General features: G+C 39.2%; 1 protein-coding gene across 1 annotated transcript in view; it reads right to left on the bottom strand.

Moving 5' to 3' along the window:
• Positions 1-21822, bottom strand: part of rock1 (Rho-associated, coiled-coil containing protein kinase 1) — a 107964-nt gene that overhangs the window by 20481 nt on the left and 65661 nt on the right. Inside the window, exons 19-27 of the mRNA XM_052023028.1 lie at positions 21156-21316; positions 18957-19141; positions 15659-15733; positions 14784-14891; positions 11255-11420; positions 11004-11097; positions 9513-9598; positions 9204-9392; positions 3882-4047 (exon numbers count right to left, since the gene is read on the bottom strand). Coding sequence (XP_051878988.1) covers positions 3882-4047; positions 9204-9392; positions 9513-9598; positions 11004-11097; positions 11255-11420; positions 14784-14891; positions 15659-15733; positions 18957-19141; positions 21156-21316 — 1230 coding nt within the window. The remainder of the gene's footprint in view (positions 1-3881; positions 4048-9203; positions 9393-9512; positions 9599-11003; positions 11098-11254; positions 11421-14783; positions 14892-15658; positions 15734-18956; positions 19142-21155; positions 21317-21822) is intronic.

Here is a 21822-nt window from a genome sequence, read left to right as displayed (position 1 = left end):
CTGTGGTACACAGGTCTGGGCATTCTTCCTGTGGTTGGTAAAATGTTAGATTCCATTTAGGAATGAGGTTTTGGGGTACTTGGAAGCACATGATAAAATAGGCCAAAGTCACCATGGTTTCCTTAAGGGGATATCTTGCCTAACAAATCTGTGGGAATTCTTTGAGGAAGTAACAAGCAGGATAGACAAAGGAGAATCAGTAGATATTGTTTACTTGGATTTTCAGAAGGCATTTAACAAAATGCCACACGAGGCTGCTAAACAAGATAGGAGCCCATGGTATTACAGGAAAGGTACTAACATGGATAGAAGATTGACTGACTGGTAGAAGGCAAAGAGTGGGAATAAAGGGGGCCTTTTCTGGTTGGCTGCCGGCGACTAGTGGTTTTCTGCAGGGGTCAGTGTTGGCTCCACTACTTTTCACGTTATATGTTAATGATCTGGATAATGGAATTGATGGCTTTGTGGCCAAGCTTACAGATGATACTAAGACAGGTGGAGGGGTAGGTAGTGTTGAGGAAGCAGTGAGTCTGCAGAAGGACTTGGACAGGTTGGGAGAATGGGCAAGGAAGTGGCAGATGGAATACAGTATAGGGAAGTGTACGGTCATACACTTTGGTAGAAGGAATAGAGACAAACTATTTTCTAAATGGGGAGCGAATTCAGAAATCAGAGTTGGAAAAAGACTTGAGAGTCCTAGTGCAGAATTCCCCAAAGGTTAACTTGCAGGTTGAGTTGGTAGTAAGGAAGGCAAATGCAGTGTTAGCATTCATTTTAAGAGGACTAGAATACAAAAGCAAGAATGTAATGCTGAGGCTTTATAAGATGTTGGTTAAACCACATTTGGAGTATTGTGAACAGTTTTGGGCCCCATATCAAAGGAAGGATGTGCTGGCATCAGAGAGGGTCCAGAGGAGGTTTACAAGAATGATCCTGGGAATGGAAGGGTTAACATATGATGAGCATTTGACGGCTCTGGGCCTGTACTTGCAGGAGTTCAGAAGGATGGGGGGGATCTCATTGAAACCTACCAAATATTGAAAAGCTTGGATAGAGTGGACATGGAAAGGATGTTTGCAGTAGTGGGAGAATCTAGGACCAGAGGGCACAGCCTTAGAATAGGAGGACGTCCCTTTGGAACAGAGATGGGGAGGAATTCCTTTAGCCAGAGGGTGGTGAATCTGTGGGATTCATTGCCACAGACGGCTGTGGATGCCAAGTCATTGGGTATATTTAAAGGGGAGGTTGATAGGTTCTTGATTAGTAAGGGTGCCAAAGGTTATGGGGAAAAGGCAGGAGAATGGGGTTGAGAGGGAAAAAATAACTCAGCCATGATTGAATGGAGGAAGCAGACTCAATGGGCTGAATGGCCTAATTCTGCTCCTATGTCTTATGGAATCTCACGTTTATTCACCCACAACACACACCCACAATAAATGTAATATTTTTTCAATGTCCATTCGTTCTTACAAATTAGAAATCAAAAATCTGTAGATGCTGGAAATCTAAAATAATAACAGAAAATGCTGGAAATACTCAGCAGGTCAAGCCACATCTGTGGTAAAAGTAGCAGAGTTAATGTTCCAATCGAAGACCCTTCATTGGGGCCATTCTTTGACCTGAAATGTTAACTGTTCATTTTCCCATAGGTGTAGCCTGTCCTATTTGAGTACTTCCAGCAGTTTGTGTTTCTGTTATGCTCCTGCAAATGATTAACTTGAGATTTTCAAAATATTGCAATATTAGGAGGGTCATGTTAAAATATACAAACCACAGGCAATGGGATAGCAAAAAGGTCAAGTAACCACAGTAGTTCATAAAACAGATAACATGCTAAGCTGCATTCAATTTTTGACCATTCGTAAAATCTGGCATTTTAGTAGTTTAAAAGACAGTATCTTTTGTACATGATCTGAAAAACTGTATTGTACCCGAATCCAAAACAATTTTAGAGGCAATTCCAAAAAACAATTGCAAGGGTACACAAATTCCAATTTTGCTTTATAATGCTTCATGTAAAATGTAAATAAGTAATATTAATGATGTATAATAAAACAGCTAAACATCTTTAATCCTTTGAGCACTCAATGCGTAACTTGTAACTGACCATGCACTTGATGGGCATTAATTAACATCTAAAGTTCTGAATTTGCAGTCTTGAATGGTCAATTCTAAACTATGGCAAATTAAATACTTATAACAGCTTATTGTGTCCTAAAATTTCCATTAAATTAATAATGTTAAAGCATTCTCATGATTAATCTTGCAATTCATCCATGTATATAGATAAAAAGAATGCTGTCCCTTAAACATCACAAAGCAATTTAATCCAATACAGATAGAGTCAGATTTCAAACGCCAGCGAGCAAGCAGAAAATGCAAGTAGAACAAGGCTTTCAATTACTCACTGGAGAAAGATAAGACATGTGCTGTAAGAGGACCACCCAACTAGGCACAAAGAGTAAAAGACATTTTCATAAAATAGACTTAACTTGAACACAGTAAGATTTAAAAAAATACTATGCCACAATACAATCCTGATTTTTTGTCCCTTAAAAAAAATGTCATTTTGATGAATGTTAAATCTGATAATGAAGAACATTTACAGCTCAGGACCAGTGTGGGTATACGTCAGTGTAAGATATGCATTTGAAATCACAAGTACTATTCCTCTAGAACCAAAGATGTTCAATTCTGAATGCACAAAAATATCTCTGCAAATTCTTATAGTGGAATATGGCACAGTGAGCCACAGACTAAAGCTCACTCCTTTTTGGCCAAACCACATGCTTTCACATATTCAGAAATATGCTTCATCTATCTGCCACAATGTGTTCTTCCCACTTACACAATCAGCTTTTTGATATCAGAGGTGATCACAAATGCCAAATCAAAGCTAGTGTTTTTCATTTGATCCTATCAGGTGTTGTAAAAAATTTCTCATTAAATTTCTCACAGTAACCAAATTATTTTTTTCTTGGCTCAACTGAAATTGTGGCCCAGGACCAAAGGACTGTGTACTAATTAAATGTACCAAATCACTTTCTCCGAATTTGGTCAGCTCAGCTGCTCAACTAAGGTTGAATTGTATAAAAGAATCTGGCCTAGAAATTTCAGGCCAGGATTATGCAATATTCTATGATACAGCAGGTCACAGTACGTGCATGGCAGAATAAGCACTGATTGTGCACACACAGCAATGTTCTCTCCTGCCATTAAGGAGAGAGGAAATCATTGAGAAAGTTCATTGGGCAGCAAATTCTGGTTGGGGAAGGGGTTGGCCAAAATCATTAGCAACGCAAAGTTAAAGACATAGCCTACCTGGAAGAATATGCACAACCCATAAGCCCCAGCAAAATTCCAGGTAGGGATTGGCACTTTGACTAACACCAAAGCAATTCTCAACATGAAGTGAAGAGATGCTTCAATTTGAGGTGCTGGTGCAGTTGTGAGCCTCATGTATGGTAAAGATTTCACATAATTGATATCAAAATGATTCTGTTTGGCATCATTGCACATGCTGAGTGGCCTCCATACATATACCCATTATGTATAAGAACCACATTGAAAAAGATATCAAGTCTACTACTGACACACAAATGCATTTTGTAATTGCATTTTAGAAACAAAATACTGCATAACACAAAAATATAAAGTTTGTAAGCGAGGAATAAAATTAAACTCCGGAAAATCAGTAATTTCGTTTTGATGCAAGTTTCTTAAAAATAAATCTGCTTTTCCCCTTTCTAATACTGAAACAAATCAGTAAGCTATCACTCAGTTTCTCAGTTCTCTCAAAATAACTAAAATATCTTTTTTTTGAATACCTAGACAAAGGACTTTGCCCTAAAGCAAACTGGTTAAGTTTAAGTTAATCTTACCAGCTACACTTCCATCAGGTTCGTCAGACTGCAAGCTGACAACACTTGTATTATCCACACGAAGCTGGAGGTCCTGAAGTTTAGAACGAAGCTGTTCAATATCGCTGTCCTTACTATCAAGCTGCATTTGCAGCTCTGTGCGAAGGTTACTTTCCTCTGCTAATTGCTGTAAAATTCAAGCAAGATAGTCAAATTGAGAGGAAAAAAGGCAAGACTTGATAGTAACAAAAACTTAAATTACAGTCAGTTTCATGAAATACATTTAATGTGTTTGCAAAAAAAAATGGAGTCGTAGATAGCAAAGAAGGGGAACATAGGTATAACAGTGCAGAGATCAGTTGGAAAGTTGGGCAGAGCAGTGGCAGACGGAATTTACTCCAGGGAAGTGTGAGGTAATGCACTTTGGGAGGTCAAATACTGGTAAGAGCAACTGGCAGGGACCTTACAAGCTTTGATGTACAGAGAGACCTTCTGGTGCAAGTCCATAGCTCCCGAAAGTGGCAACACAGGTAGATGCAGTAGAGAAAAAAAAACATCTGGTATGCTTGCCATCATAGGCTGAGTCACTGAGTATAATAGTGGGGACACCTTGCTGCAGCTGTCTAAAACATTGATCAGATTGCACTTAAGAGTATTGTGTGCCAATCTCGTCATGATCGCCATACTATCGGAAGGATGTGGTAACAATAGAGGGTGCAAAAGAGGTTCACCACGATGTTGCCTAGAATAGAGGCTGTAGTTATAAAGAGAGATTGGATAGGCTGGGATTAAACTCACTGGAATATAGGAGGCTGAGGGCTGACCATGTAAAGGTTTATAAAATTATGAGAGACAGAGATAGGATAGACAGAATCTTTCACCGAGGGCAGGCGAGTCTAGAATTAGAGAGCACAGGTTTAAAGTGAAAGAGAAGAGGAGAGAAATTTAGAGGGAGTCTGAGTGGCAAGTTTTTCCACAATGGAAAATTGCAAAATTTAGTGTTTGGACAGGTACTGAGATAGGAAAGGTGTAGAGGGATACAGGCATAACGTGGGCAAATGGGATTAGCAGATAGGAATCACAGTCAGCATGGACGAAGTAGGCTGAAAGGGCCCATTTCTGTGCTATGCATTTCAATGGATCTACGATTCTCTCTTTTAGAGAGATGACTATCCAAAAGATTGACAAAAGATGCATAAATCATAGGACAGAGTAGTACAGCACAGGAACAGGCCCTTCAGCCCACTGTCTCTGTGCCAACCATGATGCCAATGGAAACTAATCCCATCTGCCTGCACAAGGTCTACTGTACAGATAGTGAAAGGCCTGGATAGAGTGGTCGTAGAGAAAATGTCTCCATGAGGAGAGTCCAGGATCCAAGGGCATAGCCTCAGAATAAAGGGATATCCCTTTAAAACTGATACAAGGAGGAATTTCTTCAGCCATAGGGTGGTGAATCTGTGGAGGCCAAGTCACTGGGTGTACTTAAGGCAGAGATTGATAGGTTCTTGATTGGTGAGGTTAAGGGTTATGGGGTGAAAGTGGGAGAATGGGTTTAAAAAAGTCACCCATGATTGAATGGCAGAGCTGACTCAAGGGGCCCAATTGCCTAATGCTGCTCCCATATTTTAAGGCCTCTATCCCTCCCATTTCTTGCTTATTCATGTAACGGTGCAAGTGCTTCTTAAACATTGCTAACGCGTCTACTTCCACCACTTCCCCCGGCAGCACATTCCAGGCACCTACCACTCAGTAAAAATGAAATTGCCTCGTGAATCACCTCTAAAGCCTCACACCCCCCTCCCCCCCCCCCAAAGCCAGGCCCTCTAGTATATAACGTTTCCACCTTGGAAAAAAGACCAACTACCTACCCTCGCCATACCCCATGTATGTAAGTCATTAAAAACCCATGTGGTGTCACACCCAATTCTCTAAAATGGCATATACTGCTTTCATTTCCTTACATTCAAACATATTATTCTATGGAGTGGCAGTTCAAATCTATTTTTGTTTTAAATGGTTGCTGTGACTACTGGCATTACAGGGGAAAAGAAATGGCAGCCCTTTATGTATTGATGGTAAATTTGCTGCAGTCCACAGCATAGGAGGATACTGCTATCAGCACTCAACCTTTCTATATGTCTATCTTAACTGCATATTCAGAAATGCTCAATTTAGATGTACAAAATTGAGGTCCCACTTTTAAGTCACACATTTTGTACATTTAGTTTCCACTGTAAAACTCTTCTGTCCATGTTCTTCATGGAAACTGCTAATGCTATATCAACACAACCACAACTTTGTTTCAACTGGGTAGGGCAAGGAAATACCGACTCAAAATAGAGTCCCAGACCAGCCTTCAGGTTATGGCAGGGCTTACATGCCATAACAGGCTACAAGACTAAGACGGGCTGCATAGTTAACAACAGCGCATCCCTTCCTGATGAACTTAACGCATTCTATGCGCGTTTTGAACAGAAGGGAAGTGGATTGTCACTACCCACCCTGACAGCCTCCAATGCAACTGAACCTGTGGTCACCGTTGAGAATGTGACCATGAGGAAAGCACTTGGCCCAGATGGTGTCCCTGGCATTGTGCTCAGATCTTGTGCTGATCAGCTGGCAGAAGTATTTGCAGACATATTTCTCCCCGCTTCAATCTCAGGTTCCCACCTGTTTTAAAAAGACCACTATCCTCCTGGTACCGAAGAAAAGCAAGGAAACATGGCTCAATGACTACCGACCAGTGGCTCTGACATACACCATCATGAAGTGCTTTGAGAGGCTGGTCATGGCACGCATCAACTCCAGCCTCCCAGACCCACTGCAATTCGGCTATCACCAAAACAGGTCTACAGTGGATGCCATCTCCCTGGCCCTACACTCAGCTCTGGAGCATCTGGCCAGTAAAGACACTTACGTTAGACTATTGTTTATTGACTACAGTTTTGCCTTCAATACAATAATCCCAAGCAAGCTTGTCACCAAACTCTGAGAGCTAGGACTCAACACCTTCCTGTGTAACTGGATCCTTGACTTTCTAACCAACAGACTGCAATCAGTGAGGATAGGCAGCAATACCTCCGGCACGATTATTCTCAACACTGGTGCCCCACAAGGCTGCGTCCTCAGCCCTCTACTCTACTCCCTATACACTCATGACTGTGTGGCCAGATTCTGCTAACTCCACCTACAAGTTTGCAGATGATCACAAAACAAAGGAGCAGAAGTAGGCCATTCAGCCCATTGAGTCTGCTCCCTGAGCTAAACGGTTAGCGCGATGCCATTACAGTGCTAGCGATCGGGGTTCGATTCCAATCACTGTCTGTAAGGAGTTTGTACGTTCTCCCGTGTCCGCGTGGGTTTCCTCCAGGTGCTCCGGTTTCCTCCCACATTCCAAAGACATACGGGTAGGTTAATTTGGGTTTAAAAATGGGTGGCGCGGACTCGTTGGGCCGGAAGGGCCTATTACCACGCTGTAAATAGAATTTAAAAAAAAATTTAAACTATTACTATCTAGCCCCATTTTCCGGCCTTTTTCCCATATCCCTTGATACCTTGACTAAGTAGATACCTATCAATCTCCTCCTTAAACACTCCCAATGATTGGGCCTCCACAGCTGTATGTGGCAAAGAATTCCATAAATTCACTACCGTCTGGCTAAAGAAATTTCTCCTCATTTCTGTTCTAAACAGGTACCCTCTAATTCTAAGACTGCAACCTCTAGTCTTGGACTCACCCACCAAGGCAAACAGCTTAGCCACATCTACTCTGTCCAGTCCTTTCAACATTCTAAATGTTTCTATGAGGTCCCCTCTCATTCTTCTGTACTCCAGTGAGTACAGTCCAAGAGCCGACAAACGCTCATCATATGTAAGCACTTTCATTCCGGGAATCATCCTCGTAAATCTTTTCTGAACCACCGTTGTAGGCCATATCTCAAACAGCGATGAGTCGGAGTAAAGGAAGGACATAGAGAGCTTAGTGGAATGGTAACATGACAACAACCTTTCCCTCAATGTCAACAAAACAGAAGAGCAGGTCATTGACTTCAGGAAAGGGGGCGGTGTACATGCACCTGTCTACATCAATGGTGCTGAGGTCGAGAGGGTTGAGAGCTTCAAGTTCCTGGGAATGAACATCAACAGCCTGTCCTGGTCAAATGACGTAGATGCCACGGCCAAGAAAGCTCACCAGTGCCTCCATTTCCTCAGGGGGCTGAAGAAATTCGGTATGTCCCCTTTGACACTCACCAACTTTTGCCAATGCACCATAGAAAGCATCTTATTGGGATGCATCACGGCTTGGAACAGCAACTGCTCTGCCCAGGACTGCAAGAAACTGCAGAGAGTTGTGGACACAGCCCAGTGCATCACGGACACCAGCCTCCCCTCCTTGGATTCTGTCTTTACCTCTCGCTGTCTTGGTGAAGCAGCCAACATAATCAAAGACCCCACCCACTCGGGTCATTCTCTCTTCTCTCCCATCGGGTGGAAGATACAGCGGCCTGAGGGCACGTACCAACAGACTTAAGGACAGCTTCTACCCCACTGTAATAAGACTATTGAACGGTTCCCTTATACAATGAGATGGACTATGACTTCACTATCTACCTTGTTGTGACCTTGCACCTTATTGCACTGCACTTTCTCTGTAGCTGTGACACTTTACTCTGTACTGTTATTGTTTTTACCTTACTACATCAATGCACTCTGTACTAACTCAACGTAACTGTACTGTGTAATGAATTGACCTGTACGATCGGTACGCAAGACAAGTTTTTCCACTGTACCTCGGTACAAGCGACAATAATAAACCAATACCAGGAGTTGGTAAATGGAAGACTATAATGTTGGTGTTTGAATTTATAACACAAACACTTAGACACATGCTTGTCAAGACTGTTTTATAGATTATGTACCTACTAGAGCTTAGCTACCTAATGCGAGCCCAATTGGACAGGGATAGATCAGATGTATGTCTGAGAAGAGATTCAGATTTGGGATGGATCAGGCTGTGCTGTGCCGGCCCAATTATCCTGGTCAAGATTGTTTGCTTAATATGTCCTCCATTCTTGAAACATATTCTGGTGTACCATCCTCAGAAAGATCCACACCTGCTTGACATTGTTATATGTGCAGTGATGATCAGGTTGAGTTGTATATGGAAAAAGGTTGTAAGTACTTGGGCTTAGGTCAGGCTTGGATTTCCATGGTTGAGTCAGGTTTAGATTGTCATAGTCCGGTTGGGTTCAGATTGTGCTTTAATTTTGTTTTATACCCAAACAGACCTCTAGTACGAAGCAAAATATCAGTTAGAATTTACATGTAAGATTTTCTTACTGCTTGCATTTCATTTAAATCCTTCTGATACTTCACAACCACTTGACTGTATTTCTCTCTCTCCTGGTTCAATTCCAGTTGCAATTTTTTGTTTTCCTTTTCTTTTTTTCGGACATCTGCTGTATTTGCTTTCTTCCGATCCACTTTTATATCTTTCCGGTTCATAATTTCAGCAAGTTTATTCACAGCCTAATTGATGCAAACAACTGTAAATTTAAAGTACTCAAGACATAATCAGTAAAAAGTATTGGAAAACTGTATTAGAATGTGACGATTTATGGCTCGGAAAACATTTTAAATAAAACTTACTTGCGTTTTCAGTGTACGTTCTTGGTTAATTATTTTTTCATAATTGGCTTTCATGTTTAATTCTTCTTCCCTCTTCTTCTGTAAATCTGAACGAACATTTATTCAAAATAGCATGAGTGCTCAATGTTAATCAATGCATTTATTTGAAAAGGCAAGAGAACTATACATTTACTACACCAAAGTAATCTTTTGTTAAAGCAATTCAAATCTAGTCTTGTTCTTCTGAGCTTTGAATTGTGCTCAAACTTGTCTTCTGCATCAGTCAATTTAATTGCTCAGTTTTGTCAGGTTATCATCAGAATTCTAGATCTTTTAAGCATCTTGTATTTCTGTTTTTCTTTTTCCTCTCGCTGACAGTTCTTAAACCGGATTAATACTTCCTCTCTCCATTTTCACAAGAAGAAGAGAGTAAATGGAGTAATGGTTGGCCTATTGCATGTCCTAACAGACTTTTACTATTGGTTCTGCAGAAGACCTGGAAGCAGATTGTGTGCACAGTTGTGAACAACATGCATTGCATGGACACTAGTGCAGGTCAATGAATCAAAGAAAAATCTAAATGAATAAAATGTTGTTTCCATATGCTTCATTTCTTAAATTCAATGGGATATTCTAAAGAAAAAATTGTTTTGTCCAACTGCACATCCTTATATATAGAATGAGTAGTAATATAGTCTCATGAATCAGAGAATTTAAATAACACATCTCTAAAATTTCAAAGTAAAAGGTGATGATGTTGTTTTAAAGTAAAACTTTAGTTTCTCAAAGCATTTGGCTTTGTAGTTTTTAAAAAATCCAGACTATTGAAAGAATTTCTTCAAATAAAAAAATTAATATTGCATATGGTCAGACACTTCATTTTAGAATATTAAAAATGAAAAGTTGTATAGTTACTTTTTGTAGCTCATCCAAGTGCATAATATGTTTGAATTGACAATAGGTCACTTGCAGCCTGTAGGACCACTAGAAAACAATTGCTGAAATGCTTATACAGTAAAACTCTGATAATCTGGAACATTCGGGACTTTAGTAGTTCTGTATTAGCAGATTTTCCAGACTACTGGATGTTATCTGATAGTACATCAATAGTTTACATTTTTTTCAGTTGTTACACATTGTGATAAATTTTCCAGTGAAACAGGTATGTAGAAAGGGAGCACAGAAACCAGGACGTTAGTGGTTGAAAAGTGACAGTGGGAACCGGGGGCCTAGTAAGTAGAAACTGAGTACAGCAAAAATTACCCGATGAGCCAGACACCATACAACTGGGATTTCTCAATGGTCAGGTACCAAATTATCAGAGTTTTAATATATGTGCTTTTCAGCAGGCGCCACTAGAAAGTCATTAGCAGAAATTAAGTCCTCAACCCCAGCAATTGTTATCAAGATTCAAAATGCTACCTTTTGTACTACCAGTTTAGTGATCAATCTTAAACAATGAGCATTATGACAGAAATTTTTAAAAAGTCAAAATAAATTTTCAGTCCATACCTTCTCCCATTAACTTCAATTTTTCATCAAGCTCTGTTTTTTCTTTGGATAGATTTCCTACATCTTTGGTTAGGGTTCTATTTGACTCCTCCAGCTAAACATGAATGAATATATACACTTTTATAACAGGAAAAACAGTGCTAAATATTACTTAAGGCACAAAATCATAAATGGTTAAACACTATTTAATCTAAAGTATTAAATAACTTGCACATTATTTCAGTTAGGGAGTGTAAAACTTCCAAGCTTACCAAGCTAATGGTGCTGTCCTTCTCAATTTGCTCTTGCTTGTGTCGTGCCACTGCCTTCTTTAGTTCCTGATCAAGTTCGTAACATTGATCCTCTGCTATAGCTCGAGCAAGCTGCTCAGAATCTGCTTTAGTTATAGTTAGATCCATTTGTGAAGATAATGAATCCCTAGAGGACAGAAAAAACAAATAATAAGAGATGTCATCTTCTCTAGCAAAGAATTCAATATTTGGCCTGAAAACTAGATTGGCTCAATTTTAGCTGATCAGAGTTGGGAAATCGTGCTTTGAGGGTGTGGGGATGGTATGGAGAAACTACTGGAGGTGAGCAATTACTGGTCCAGAATAAATCTGAAAATATAATCAAAAATTTAAATGTATGGCTATTGAAGAAACCGACTCCAGTGTATTTATTGACAGACCAGTTTGGGAAAACAACCTAAAGAAATTAGGTTGGATGTATACAAACCACGAAACAAATTTGTAGCACTGTAAAGGCCTAACCAATGGGGCAGGCATTGCAATACCTTGTTCAGAATGCACACTGATTGCCATATATTTCACTCTTAGGCCCCAACACTAATGCTTTACAATAGTTGCAACATATTTGCACTTTATAAAAGAGTCATAGAGCCTTAGGCCCAACAAGTCCAAGTCCATGCCCACAGAGTCCACCCAGTTGGTCCCAATTTCCTGCATTCGGCCCACATCTCTCCAGGCCCTGCCCCCACCCCCATGTACCTATCCAAGATCTTCTTAAATGATACTATTGTACCTGCCTCAACCACATTACAGAAAATGTGTGATTATACCAGTGTCTGGGGCTACACTGGAGAGAGGGCAGAGGAGATTCACCAGTATTTTGCTTGGGATAGAGCGTTTCAGTCATTGAGGATAGACAGAGGCCAAGGCTATTTTCTCTGCAGCGGAGGTTAAAAGGGGTCATGATCAAGTTATATAAAATTATGAAAAGTACAGATAGAATGTTGTGAGAAAAGGTTCTTTGAGGTCTTAAAAGTAGAGGACTCTGGACACAGTCTTTGGAATTTTAAAAATGATTTATTCACAAAGACAAATGCGGGAACAGAATGAACAGGAACGGATGCACACTCACACGCACGCACACAACAAACTGGGTACAAACAAATCAAGGAAGAAACAATACGACCCCTGCCACTCTCCTCGACTCAGTGCAAGCATCGGCTCTTTGGTCCAAGGGATCCTTAACTAATTACCCTTAAGTCGTGCACAGCTTACCTCAACATCCTTGGAGACCAAGAAGCAGCAAGCCAATATGCGGCACTTTTTTTATACTGCTGGAGGGCTGGGGGTGAAGCCAGCCCAGGTGATTCACAAGCCAATCGCTCAGGGCCAGGTGCAAAGGTGTTTTACAAAAGCCAATGGTTAGGTGAGCCCAGAGGGGCAGGGGTGGAGCCAAACCCTGTTTGAGAATGGTGTCACTTCCGACCCGATGAGCAATGCTGTCATCCGACCAGAGGGGTCAGTGTTGTCACTGTCACATGACAGCCATGACCTTTCACACTACATAGGGTAGACTGCAGGAAACATTTCCCCATATCAGAGGTAGATAAAACTAATCGAATTAGGGCAAAAGATTTAAGAGGACTTCCCCCCACCTCCTCCCCCCCACCCCACCCAGAGAGTGGCAAGTACCTGGAATACATGTCTCAGACTGGTGGAAGCAGAGTCACTGACAGCATTTAATAAGTGTCTCGATGAGCACTTGATTCATGTGGAAAACTATGGGCCTAGTGCTGGAAGATGAGACTAGTATGGATGGGTACCACTGAGCAAAGTAGATGTGGTGGGCTGAATGCGCTGTTTCCATGCTGATACCATTCTATGATTGATCTGTTTAAGAAGGTAAATTATGTTTGATTAACCTGATTGTGTATTACAAGATAGCAGAGAAGGGTGACGAGAATGCAATAGATATGGCTTGTGTACTTTGAAAGGTTTTCAATAAATTGTTACAAAAAAGGCTGGTTAGAATTGTGGCCTGCGGAATTAATGATCAGTGCTAGGGCATGACCAAGAAATTAGACAAATAGAAAGACAATATGGTAAAACGATTGCTTTCAAACTGGAAAATGGTAGCTAGGGGGTGTTCTCAGGGGTCAATATTGGTTATTGTTTTTTTTAAAATGGTATGGTTATTGATAAACACGGGTGTGCAAGGGTAATAAGTTTACATTTTTGGATAACAAAGCTTGAATTTGTGCTAAAGCAAAGGTTAAAGGTAGTCTGCATAGATAAAGTGACAGAATGGGCAGACAGTAGCAGATGCAATTTAACAAAAAATGTATTGTGAAGCTTATATAAAGTAGTAAGGAGAGGACAAGACCAAACGGCACAGTTCTATAGGGTTTACAGGAACAAAGTAATTTGAAGATGCTCCTGGCAGCTTTGAAAAGTGGCTCAGGGCCAAGTTGAGAATGGCTGACATTGCATATGGTATCCTGGGATTCATAAAGGGATGCATTAAATGCAAAAGCAGGTAAGTAGTTGAACCTTAATAAAGCACCGGTTGTGCCATCAACTGGAATAATTGCATCCAATCCTACTGACCACGAATTTAAAGGATGTGAAGGTCTTAAACAGCATAGCAAGATAGACTTATTAGAATGATTCCAGGAATAAGCATGTTTTTCAGACAAAATGTTGGTCTAGTGAAGCTAGAATTTGGTGAGGCATCCAAGATGATGTTATGTTTCAAAGAGAATAGGGAGAAGCTATTCCTGCAATTGGTTGGTTTATGGATTGGGGGTGGGGGGCAGATTTAAAATTTTTAAGCAAAAAATACAAGGGAGATGTGGGAAAAAAACCTGCTATGACCGCAGAAAGGGACAGAATCTAAGGAGGGAGGAACAATATATGTCAGCCAATGTCTCAGCCAGAAAGGGGAAGCTGGATGGTCAGTAGTTCAGCAGAAGATTTGAGGGGGAGAGAAAATGCGGTCTCATAGACATTTGAAGACATCACAAAAGGTGAGATGGGAGGGTAAACTAGAGGATGATCCCGGAGTTTCAGGGATAGGAAGAAATGATAAATTTGAGCTGTTAAGTTCAGAGACAGCCAACCAGATGGTCTCACTGTTAATAAACAAAGTAGTTCACGAGGGCTTCTTATTATTGAATAACAAGGCAAAAAGTCCAAAGAAATCAGAGTTAAGGGAAAATAATACACCAAAGCATTCCAAACACAATCTTGGCATATTGTACATTTTTATCAGAGGAAGAAGCAAGGCTTAATAGTGCCAAACACATGTTATATGGATAAACTGTATTTTTTAAACTACAGTCCATTCAAGGCAAGCATCCCCTGAACTTTAGGCAGTTTGGGAATATTGGGCGAAGAAAAAGTTGTTTTAAAAAGTTTCAATTCAATATATAAGATAGCAGCACCCATGTTGCAAAAACATATCAAGTAATCCCATGAATCTACATGTACTGTTGTATTTCAATGTCCATTCCTTTTGAAAACTAGGAAGTCACCATATCAAGTTCTGTACCTTTCTACTAAATAAGATCCTGTAATCCTCCTCTGAAGTTCACTGCTTATTCGATTCTTCTCCTCATTTTCCTCTTTGAGCTCCTTAACTTGAGTCTTATAGCAGAGTCTGTGTGAAGAAATTCCAAAGAAGTAAGAATTTCTTTCTGCAGTTGCATTTGACAAGCAAGAAGATTTGCCGACTAAAACTTTGCAAAATCTTTCCAGGGATGTTGCAGGAATAAGAACATAAGCCAGATCTTGAGGTGTCTTTGCAGGCCTGATATGAAGAGGATGTTTCTTCTTGTAAGAGAATCTAAAACTAGGTATCACCATGAAAAAATAAGGGGTCACGCATTAAAGATAGCATAGAAACAGTATCAACCATCAAGTACCCATTTAGAGTACTTTTAAATTAATACTATGTTTTTATTTTCCCCATAACTACCCGCAGTTTCTACCACTCACCAACATACTAGGGGCAATTTACAATGGCCAATTAACCCCTCATTCAGCATGCCTTTAGTACTTGGGAGGAAACGGGTGGTGTGCCTAGTGGAAAAACATGTGGTCACAGGGAGAACATGCAAACTCCACACAGGCAGCACTGGAGGTCAGGATGGAACCTGGGCAGCAGCTCCACTAAGAGGGCAATCCAAAATTGAAGTTACAATCAAATACATCAATGGGGGCAAGTGCTCCACTCTTGTTCCTGAAATCATTTGTGTGAATTCCAAAAGCTTACTGAAAGTCCAAAACTAAGTCTAAAACAAAGTTGAATCTGAAGATTAGGCTGTGGTTCATATACTTCATGTTAATTTGGGATCCAAGTAGTAAAGTGCCATTTTAGGCATTCTGGGTATCCCATGCCAACTCCTAGAATACTGAAATGCACACTTACTGAAAAATATTGGCTCTGCCTCAAGCTGGTCCTGGAGCTCTCGCATTTGGCCTTCATTTCCTCGATATTGCCTTAAGAAATCAAAAATGTAGTCTTACCAGACATCATTGTAGACAGCTTTAAATTGAAGCTACTTTATGAAACAAATGTATGTAGTAGCAATGCAATTAACCACAATATTGTTACTAACTCCAATTCAACCAATTTTTCATAGAAATTGGATCACAATCACAAAAGCCTAAATCAAGGCAATCCAGTGAGTTGTGTAAAATTGCTATGTTTGCCTTCAATCCTAACTGATTAAACTTCAGAAGTAATTAGTTGATTGAGTCATCCTTAGCAAAGTATGAGGTAATGAAAAATACTATAAAATAGACATTGTGCTTAGATGTGGAGAAAAAAATACTTTATACCTCAGGACATCCCTAAAGTACACTACAGCAAATGAATACCTTCCACCTAGAAAGTCTATTATATTGAAACTGACAAGCCAACTTGTGCTTTGGACTTGGACAATAGCAACCATGTCAATAGGCCAGATCGTGGCCCAGATTTTACCTACTCCCTGCATGGGAACTATAGCAATTTCTCAGTAAGTTTCATGACAACCTATGCAAATTCCAAAAGCATAAACCTACTGCAATGAATCTTCATCTGATCTTCTCTTTTAAAGAGGGACATCGGGGGGGGGGGGGGGGGGGGGGGGGGGGGGGGCAGGGGGGGGGGGGGGGGGGGGGGGTGGGGGGGAGAAAGGTGGCAAGTCTTAAGCTCCTGAAAGTGACAACATAGGATACTTGCCTATCATCAGTCAGGCATTGAGTACAAAAGTCATATAGTACTGTTGCAGCTGTATAAACTTTGGTTAGTCCACATTTAGAGGATTGTGTGCAGTTCTGGGTCACCACATTAAAGGATGTGGAGAAGGTGAGAGGGTGCCCTGAGTATGTTCACCAGGATGTCACCTGGATTAGAGTATTAGCGATATGGAAAGGTTGGACAAACTTGGTTTTCTCTTGAGTGTCAGAGGCTGCGGGATGACCTGATAGAAGTATATAAAATCATGAGAGACATACATAAGGTAGATAAGTGTCCTTTTTTCCTCTCAGGACATGTAAAATACTAAAGGGGCAAAGTTTAAAGGAGATGTGCAAGGCAAGTTTTTTTCCCCCGCAATGGTAGTTGCTTGGAACGTGATGTCAGGACGGGTGATGGAAGCAGATATTTACAATGCATTTAGACAGGCACATAAATGTGCAGGGATGGAGGGATATGATCATGTGCAGGCAGATGGGATTAGTTAAATTTGGCAACATGGTCACCCAGACATCGTGGGGCTGAAGGGCCTGTTACTGTACTGTTCTGTTCTATATTCTATTAGATGTTGTTTGCCTATTCCCAGAATACTACTGCTGAGATTGGGAACTCCCCCAAAGGAGGATTTAAATATGTAACCCTTTACTTCCTAATACTGCTCAACATTCAGAGTACACATTTTAACAAAAGCATCACTTATTGACCTAGAACCGACTGTTTCAGTAGGTGGTTGTGGCAGGAAATGCAAGGAAAAATTAGAAAATTTCAGCTCAGAAAAATCCATGCATCTGTCAATAGAAGTGATACCTTGACTGGGAACTATTTTGACAGTATCTTCCTATACACTTTTACAGGATATTACATAATAAGCTATCTGCTTTTTGTTTTAGGAAACAGGATGAGAATTTAAGAACAAGCATTGATGGTAGATAAAAGTGGTAAGCGCAAGAAACAAAATTACAAGAGCAAGTTTCAATGTTGTAAAGAATTGTCCACTTAGATAATGAAAGGTAAGTGGCTTTTTGTGAAAATGTGATGTAATGTACATATTACTGACATATTTTTTCCCCACATACTTTTTGTATTGAAAGTGAATAGCAACAAAAACTGCAATTTTGTGACGATTATTTGATAAACTCATGTTGCAGGTTGCATGTTTCTTTCACCAATTTTCCCCAAGAACAATCCCCACCTGAGAAAGTTCTATGATTCAAGTTAAGATAAGTTTTGACAATTGGTACACTATGGAGAACCATCTGATCACCCCTCCCCCAACAACCCCCAATTGCAATAATAACTAATTGTACCGTGTGCTTCAATATGTTGTTTCATCACAGTTAAAGCATTTTAATGTTCAACTTTAATTTTTGAAATGTGAATAATTTTCACTTGGAACTTCCCAAATATGCATACTCTACAAAATGCCATTCTTCAATATTTACATTAAGCAATTCTTTAAGATTAATTTGGTCATATACTACTGCATATTACAAAAGTTTTTACACAAATTAATATGTACTGTTTAAAATTAAGTGGTCACTGCATTTAAGAAAGACATTTTCTCTCAGGAGGATGAGTCTTTGGAACTCTTCCTCAAAGGTTGGCGAGTTTTTGAATGTATCTGCACCTCATGAGATACATTGTTGGTTAATAAAGGGGTGAAATTTGTGGAAGGGAGATAAGATGATTTTATCAAACTTTAGAACAGGGGCTTCAGGGTGTTCTATTCCTGCTTCTAATTTCTATGTATTAATACTCAGATACATGTACTATTGATGCAAAGCTACATTCAAATCTCACCACAACAGCTATCGAAATGAAATTCCAATACAATAAAACTTCTCAAATTTGACATTCAATTGTTCTGAAATCATGATGGTTAGGCATCTAGCTCAATTATTAGTCTGGAATGTGAGCTAGGGATCCAGAGTTCAAGAGCGCTGCAGAACCAGAGCTGGGGTCTGGACTGTGCACCAGATGGGGTCTGGAAGGTGGATAGGTTTGTGGCCAGAGCCAGCTTCCAGATTGCTTATGCATTTCCTACTTCTTCTAAACTCACTGGTTCATTTAAAAAAAATTATTGTATTACTATGTAACATATAAAAAAAAAGTGAAATGAAAGTGTGTTTAGGTAATAATAAATGTAACATTCATAGTCCCAGCCACTATCAAAATTCTAAAGATGCCTGATTATCAGTGTTTTACTGCAGTACATTTTTTAAACAAACTTTTCAATACAGATTTTTATCAACAATAATGATGATGTTGTTCATTCAAAGAAGCCATTTTGCTCAGTAATGCTCTTCAGGAAAAGAAACCTGCCCTCTTTACCCAATCTATTCTTTAGCAAAGTGGCTGAAACTTGACTCCTCTGAAATCATTTTACAAGACACTAAATTGAACACAATTCAATGTAGGCCAGTGACGCCCACGTGCAACAAATGAATAAAATAAGTGTGAATATCCCAAGCAAATAAATACTTAGAGAGTTGCGCCAGCTGAAATTCCAGTGACCGTTTGGATTCCAGCAATGAATTGATCTCTTGTTTCAGCTGTTTCTCTGATCCTTTAAGGTTGTCTGCTTCCAGTGACTGTGCTTTTAGCTCATTCTTTGTCACTGCTCGTTTATTCTTCTCTTGATCCAGCTGAAGTGATAGATTCTTCACCTGCATAACCAGAACATTGATCATAACTTCTCTATTTAAAATTACCTTAACTTCAGGAGGAAAATTAATTTCATTCATAAAAGCCTTCTCACACCTTTCAGGACATTCCAAAGTATCTGCATTCAAGGATTTAATTTCTGAAATGCAATCACTCTTCTGCAGATAAACATGGCAGTTGGTCTACACACCACAATTGAAATGGCATTGACTGAAACCAGAATGAAGCAAATCATCACAATTACTCATTGACTCTTCTTTGAAGGTTTCTATCAGTAGAGGCCTGAACAGAACAACTAACTGTGGCAATGTGATTTTGAATCTTAAATTTTGAAAAAATGCATTTGAAGGTTGCATCAATTAACGTGTGTGATGTGGTCCTTGATAAAATTCTGAGTTTCGGCTCTAATTGTATATGTGCTAAGTGAAAAGGGTGTTGAAGAATACAAAAACTGATTAGACATACATTAGTTTCTGAAATGACCTGGTATTTCATTTGTACATGCCTAAAATGTGTTCTATCCACTCCTTTTCAAACTATAACTGTAGATTTTTCTTTATATAAATACTGATTGTAGCAGTATTTTGAGGAGTCCTTTGATCCATCTTTCTACACTTCCAAAAAGTCCTTCAATTTGTCAACATGAACTATGACCACTCAGCTGTGCGCTCCTTTGCCACCATCCTCACTATTAAACAGCTTTGCATTTCTAGCATACCTCTTACCAAAATGAGAGTGGCCTAACAGTTCTGACTTTCTGAACTTTAAATTATGGATAACAGGGTGAATTTTCAAGCATCCAAATTTCCCAAAACCCATTAAGAAGCAATGCCTCTTTCTCCAGAGTACAATATCAGGGTGGATACTTTATCTCAAGGACACTCAAATCAGGAATCAATTAGGCAACATTCCTCCAAATTCCCTTCAACAATATTTCATTTTCCTTCATGATGGAAGTTAAAACTGAACATGATCCTGCCAATAATGCCTCAATAGTTACAACTTTGACATCACATCTTGAGGCTTATGAAGCATGCTTCTGTTTCACATTAAAATTCTATTTGCTTCCTTTACCAAAAATCTGAACAAATATCTTCCTAAATCCCAAGAACTCTCCTGTTGTTGCATCAAACACTACTCTTTTTAGTATGTACCCCATAAACTCACATCCTATACCAAATCTTATGTCATATTTAATTTGCCATCTTTTTCAACCAATGTTCCAGCATGTTCAGAGCTCTCGAAATATTTGCTCATTACAAAGCATCAACTACTGGTGTCATCAACAAATTTAGGCACCTTGGACACTATTCACCTTTCCTGTTATTTCTAAGAATTATAAACTGGAGTGATCTTTCTGTTCTGAACCAGTGCAATTTTACTGGTTCATTGTGGATTGAAGCACCAGTTTTCAAATAAGTTTGAGCAGAAGTATGAAGGCGAAAAATAATCTCAAAACTTATAATGGCTCACAATAAACCAGACTTTGTACTTCCAAAAGATCTCTTTTACTTTGTCAATTTAATTCACTATCCTCAATAAAAATTATGTCAATCTCATTATTCTCTTTAAAAAAATTAACAAATTGGCCACTTTTTTCTGCATGTTACCAGCTTACAATGAGGTCCAAAAGAAATTGGTAAAGAAATGCATAATCTTTTTGAAAATTTCTTAAAGCCTTCCCTCCAAAACTGATTCTTTCAAAATGTGCACTTGGAAACCTTTGCAACATTCAACAGTAAAAGTTTCTATAACAGAGGCTAGGTATAACAAAGTTATTGCTGAATTGACAAACTTCAAACGATATGTTGAATAAAATAAATGTAACAAATTACAAGTTTTCATGGAAATGATCCATATTATTTGCTCAAGATCAAGTTTCTCTGCAGGTTCTTAAGCTACTCAACATAATTTTACTTATTTTTTTTTGTTACATTATCCTGTTAGAATCAAATCTTCTGATAAATACTAAAAACTAAACCTCCAAAAGTGGTGATTTAAAAAAAATCTTCTCACCTCTTCTTCCAATCCTTCCTTCTGCTTGCTGAGCTGCTCCACCTTTTGTTTATACTGCTTTAAATCCACATCCAGCATAGACCGCTGTTTTTCAACTTCCATCACCTGATTCTCTGCTCTCTGTCTGGACAACCTCTCTTCTCTCAATTTGTTATCCATTTCTGAACAACAACAAACCAGTTTAAAACTCCAAATATTTTACGATAATACAAATATTATATTGGCTATTTTATCATGGGCTGTAATATTAAGATGTCAGTAAAATAAAGCAGAATATGTATCCAACTGATAAAACAGAAGACTTCAACGACTGGTAAAATCATTTCAGCCAAGAAGTTGGATTCTACAAAGATGTTTAGAATTTACAGAAATTTTCAAGGTCTATGTTTGTTAGTAGCAGTTTGCCCCGAATCCTCCATAATTTCAAACATGGTCTAATTTATCAATTATTTCACAGTACAATTGAAATAACTTTCAGATTATGCATTTCATCAAGGTATATTATTAATATAGTGTCTATGTTGGGGCAGAGGTAAAACCACAATTTGTGAAACCATTCATTAAATGGAAATTGTATGATTTCATGTACTCATTCATTTTCTCAAAATACATCCTGTTATCCAATCAAGTTGACTATAGAACGGACACCAAGTTCCTTGAAACCACT

Source organism: Pristis pectinata, chromosome 9 (assembly GCF_009764475.1).
Source record: "Pristis pectinata isolate sPriPec2 chromosome 9, sPriPec2.1.pri, whole genome shotgun sequence".
In the NCBI taxonomy this organism is placed as follows: domain Eukaryota; kingdom Metazoa; phylum Chordata; class Chondrichthyes; order Rhinopristiformes; family Pristidae; genus Pristis; species Pristis pectinata.
This window is presented reverse-complemented; position numbering and strand designations above follow the sequence as displayed.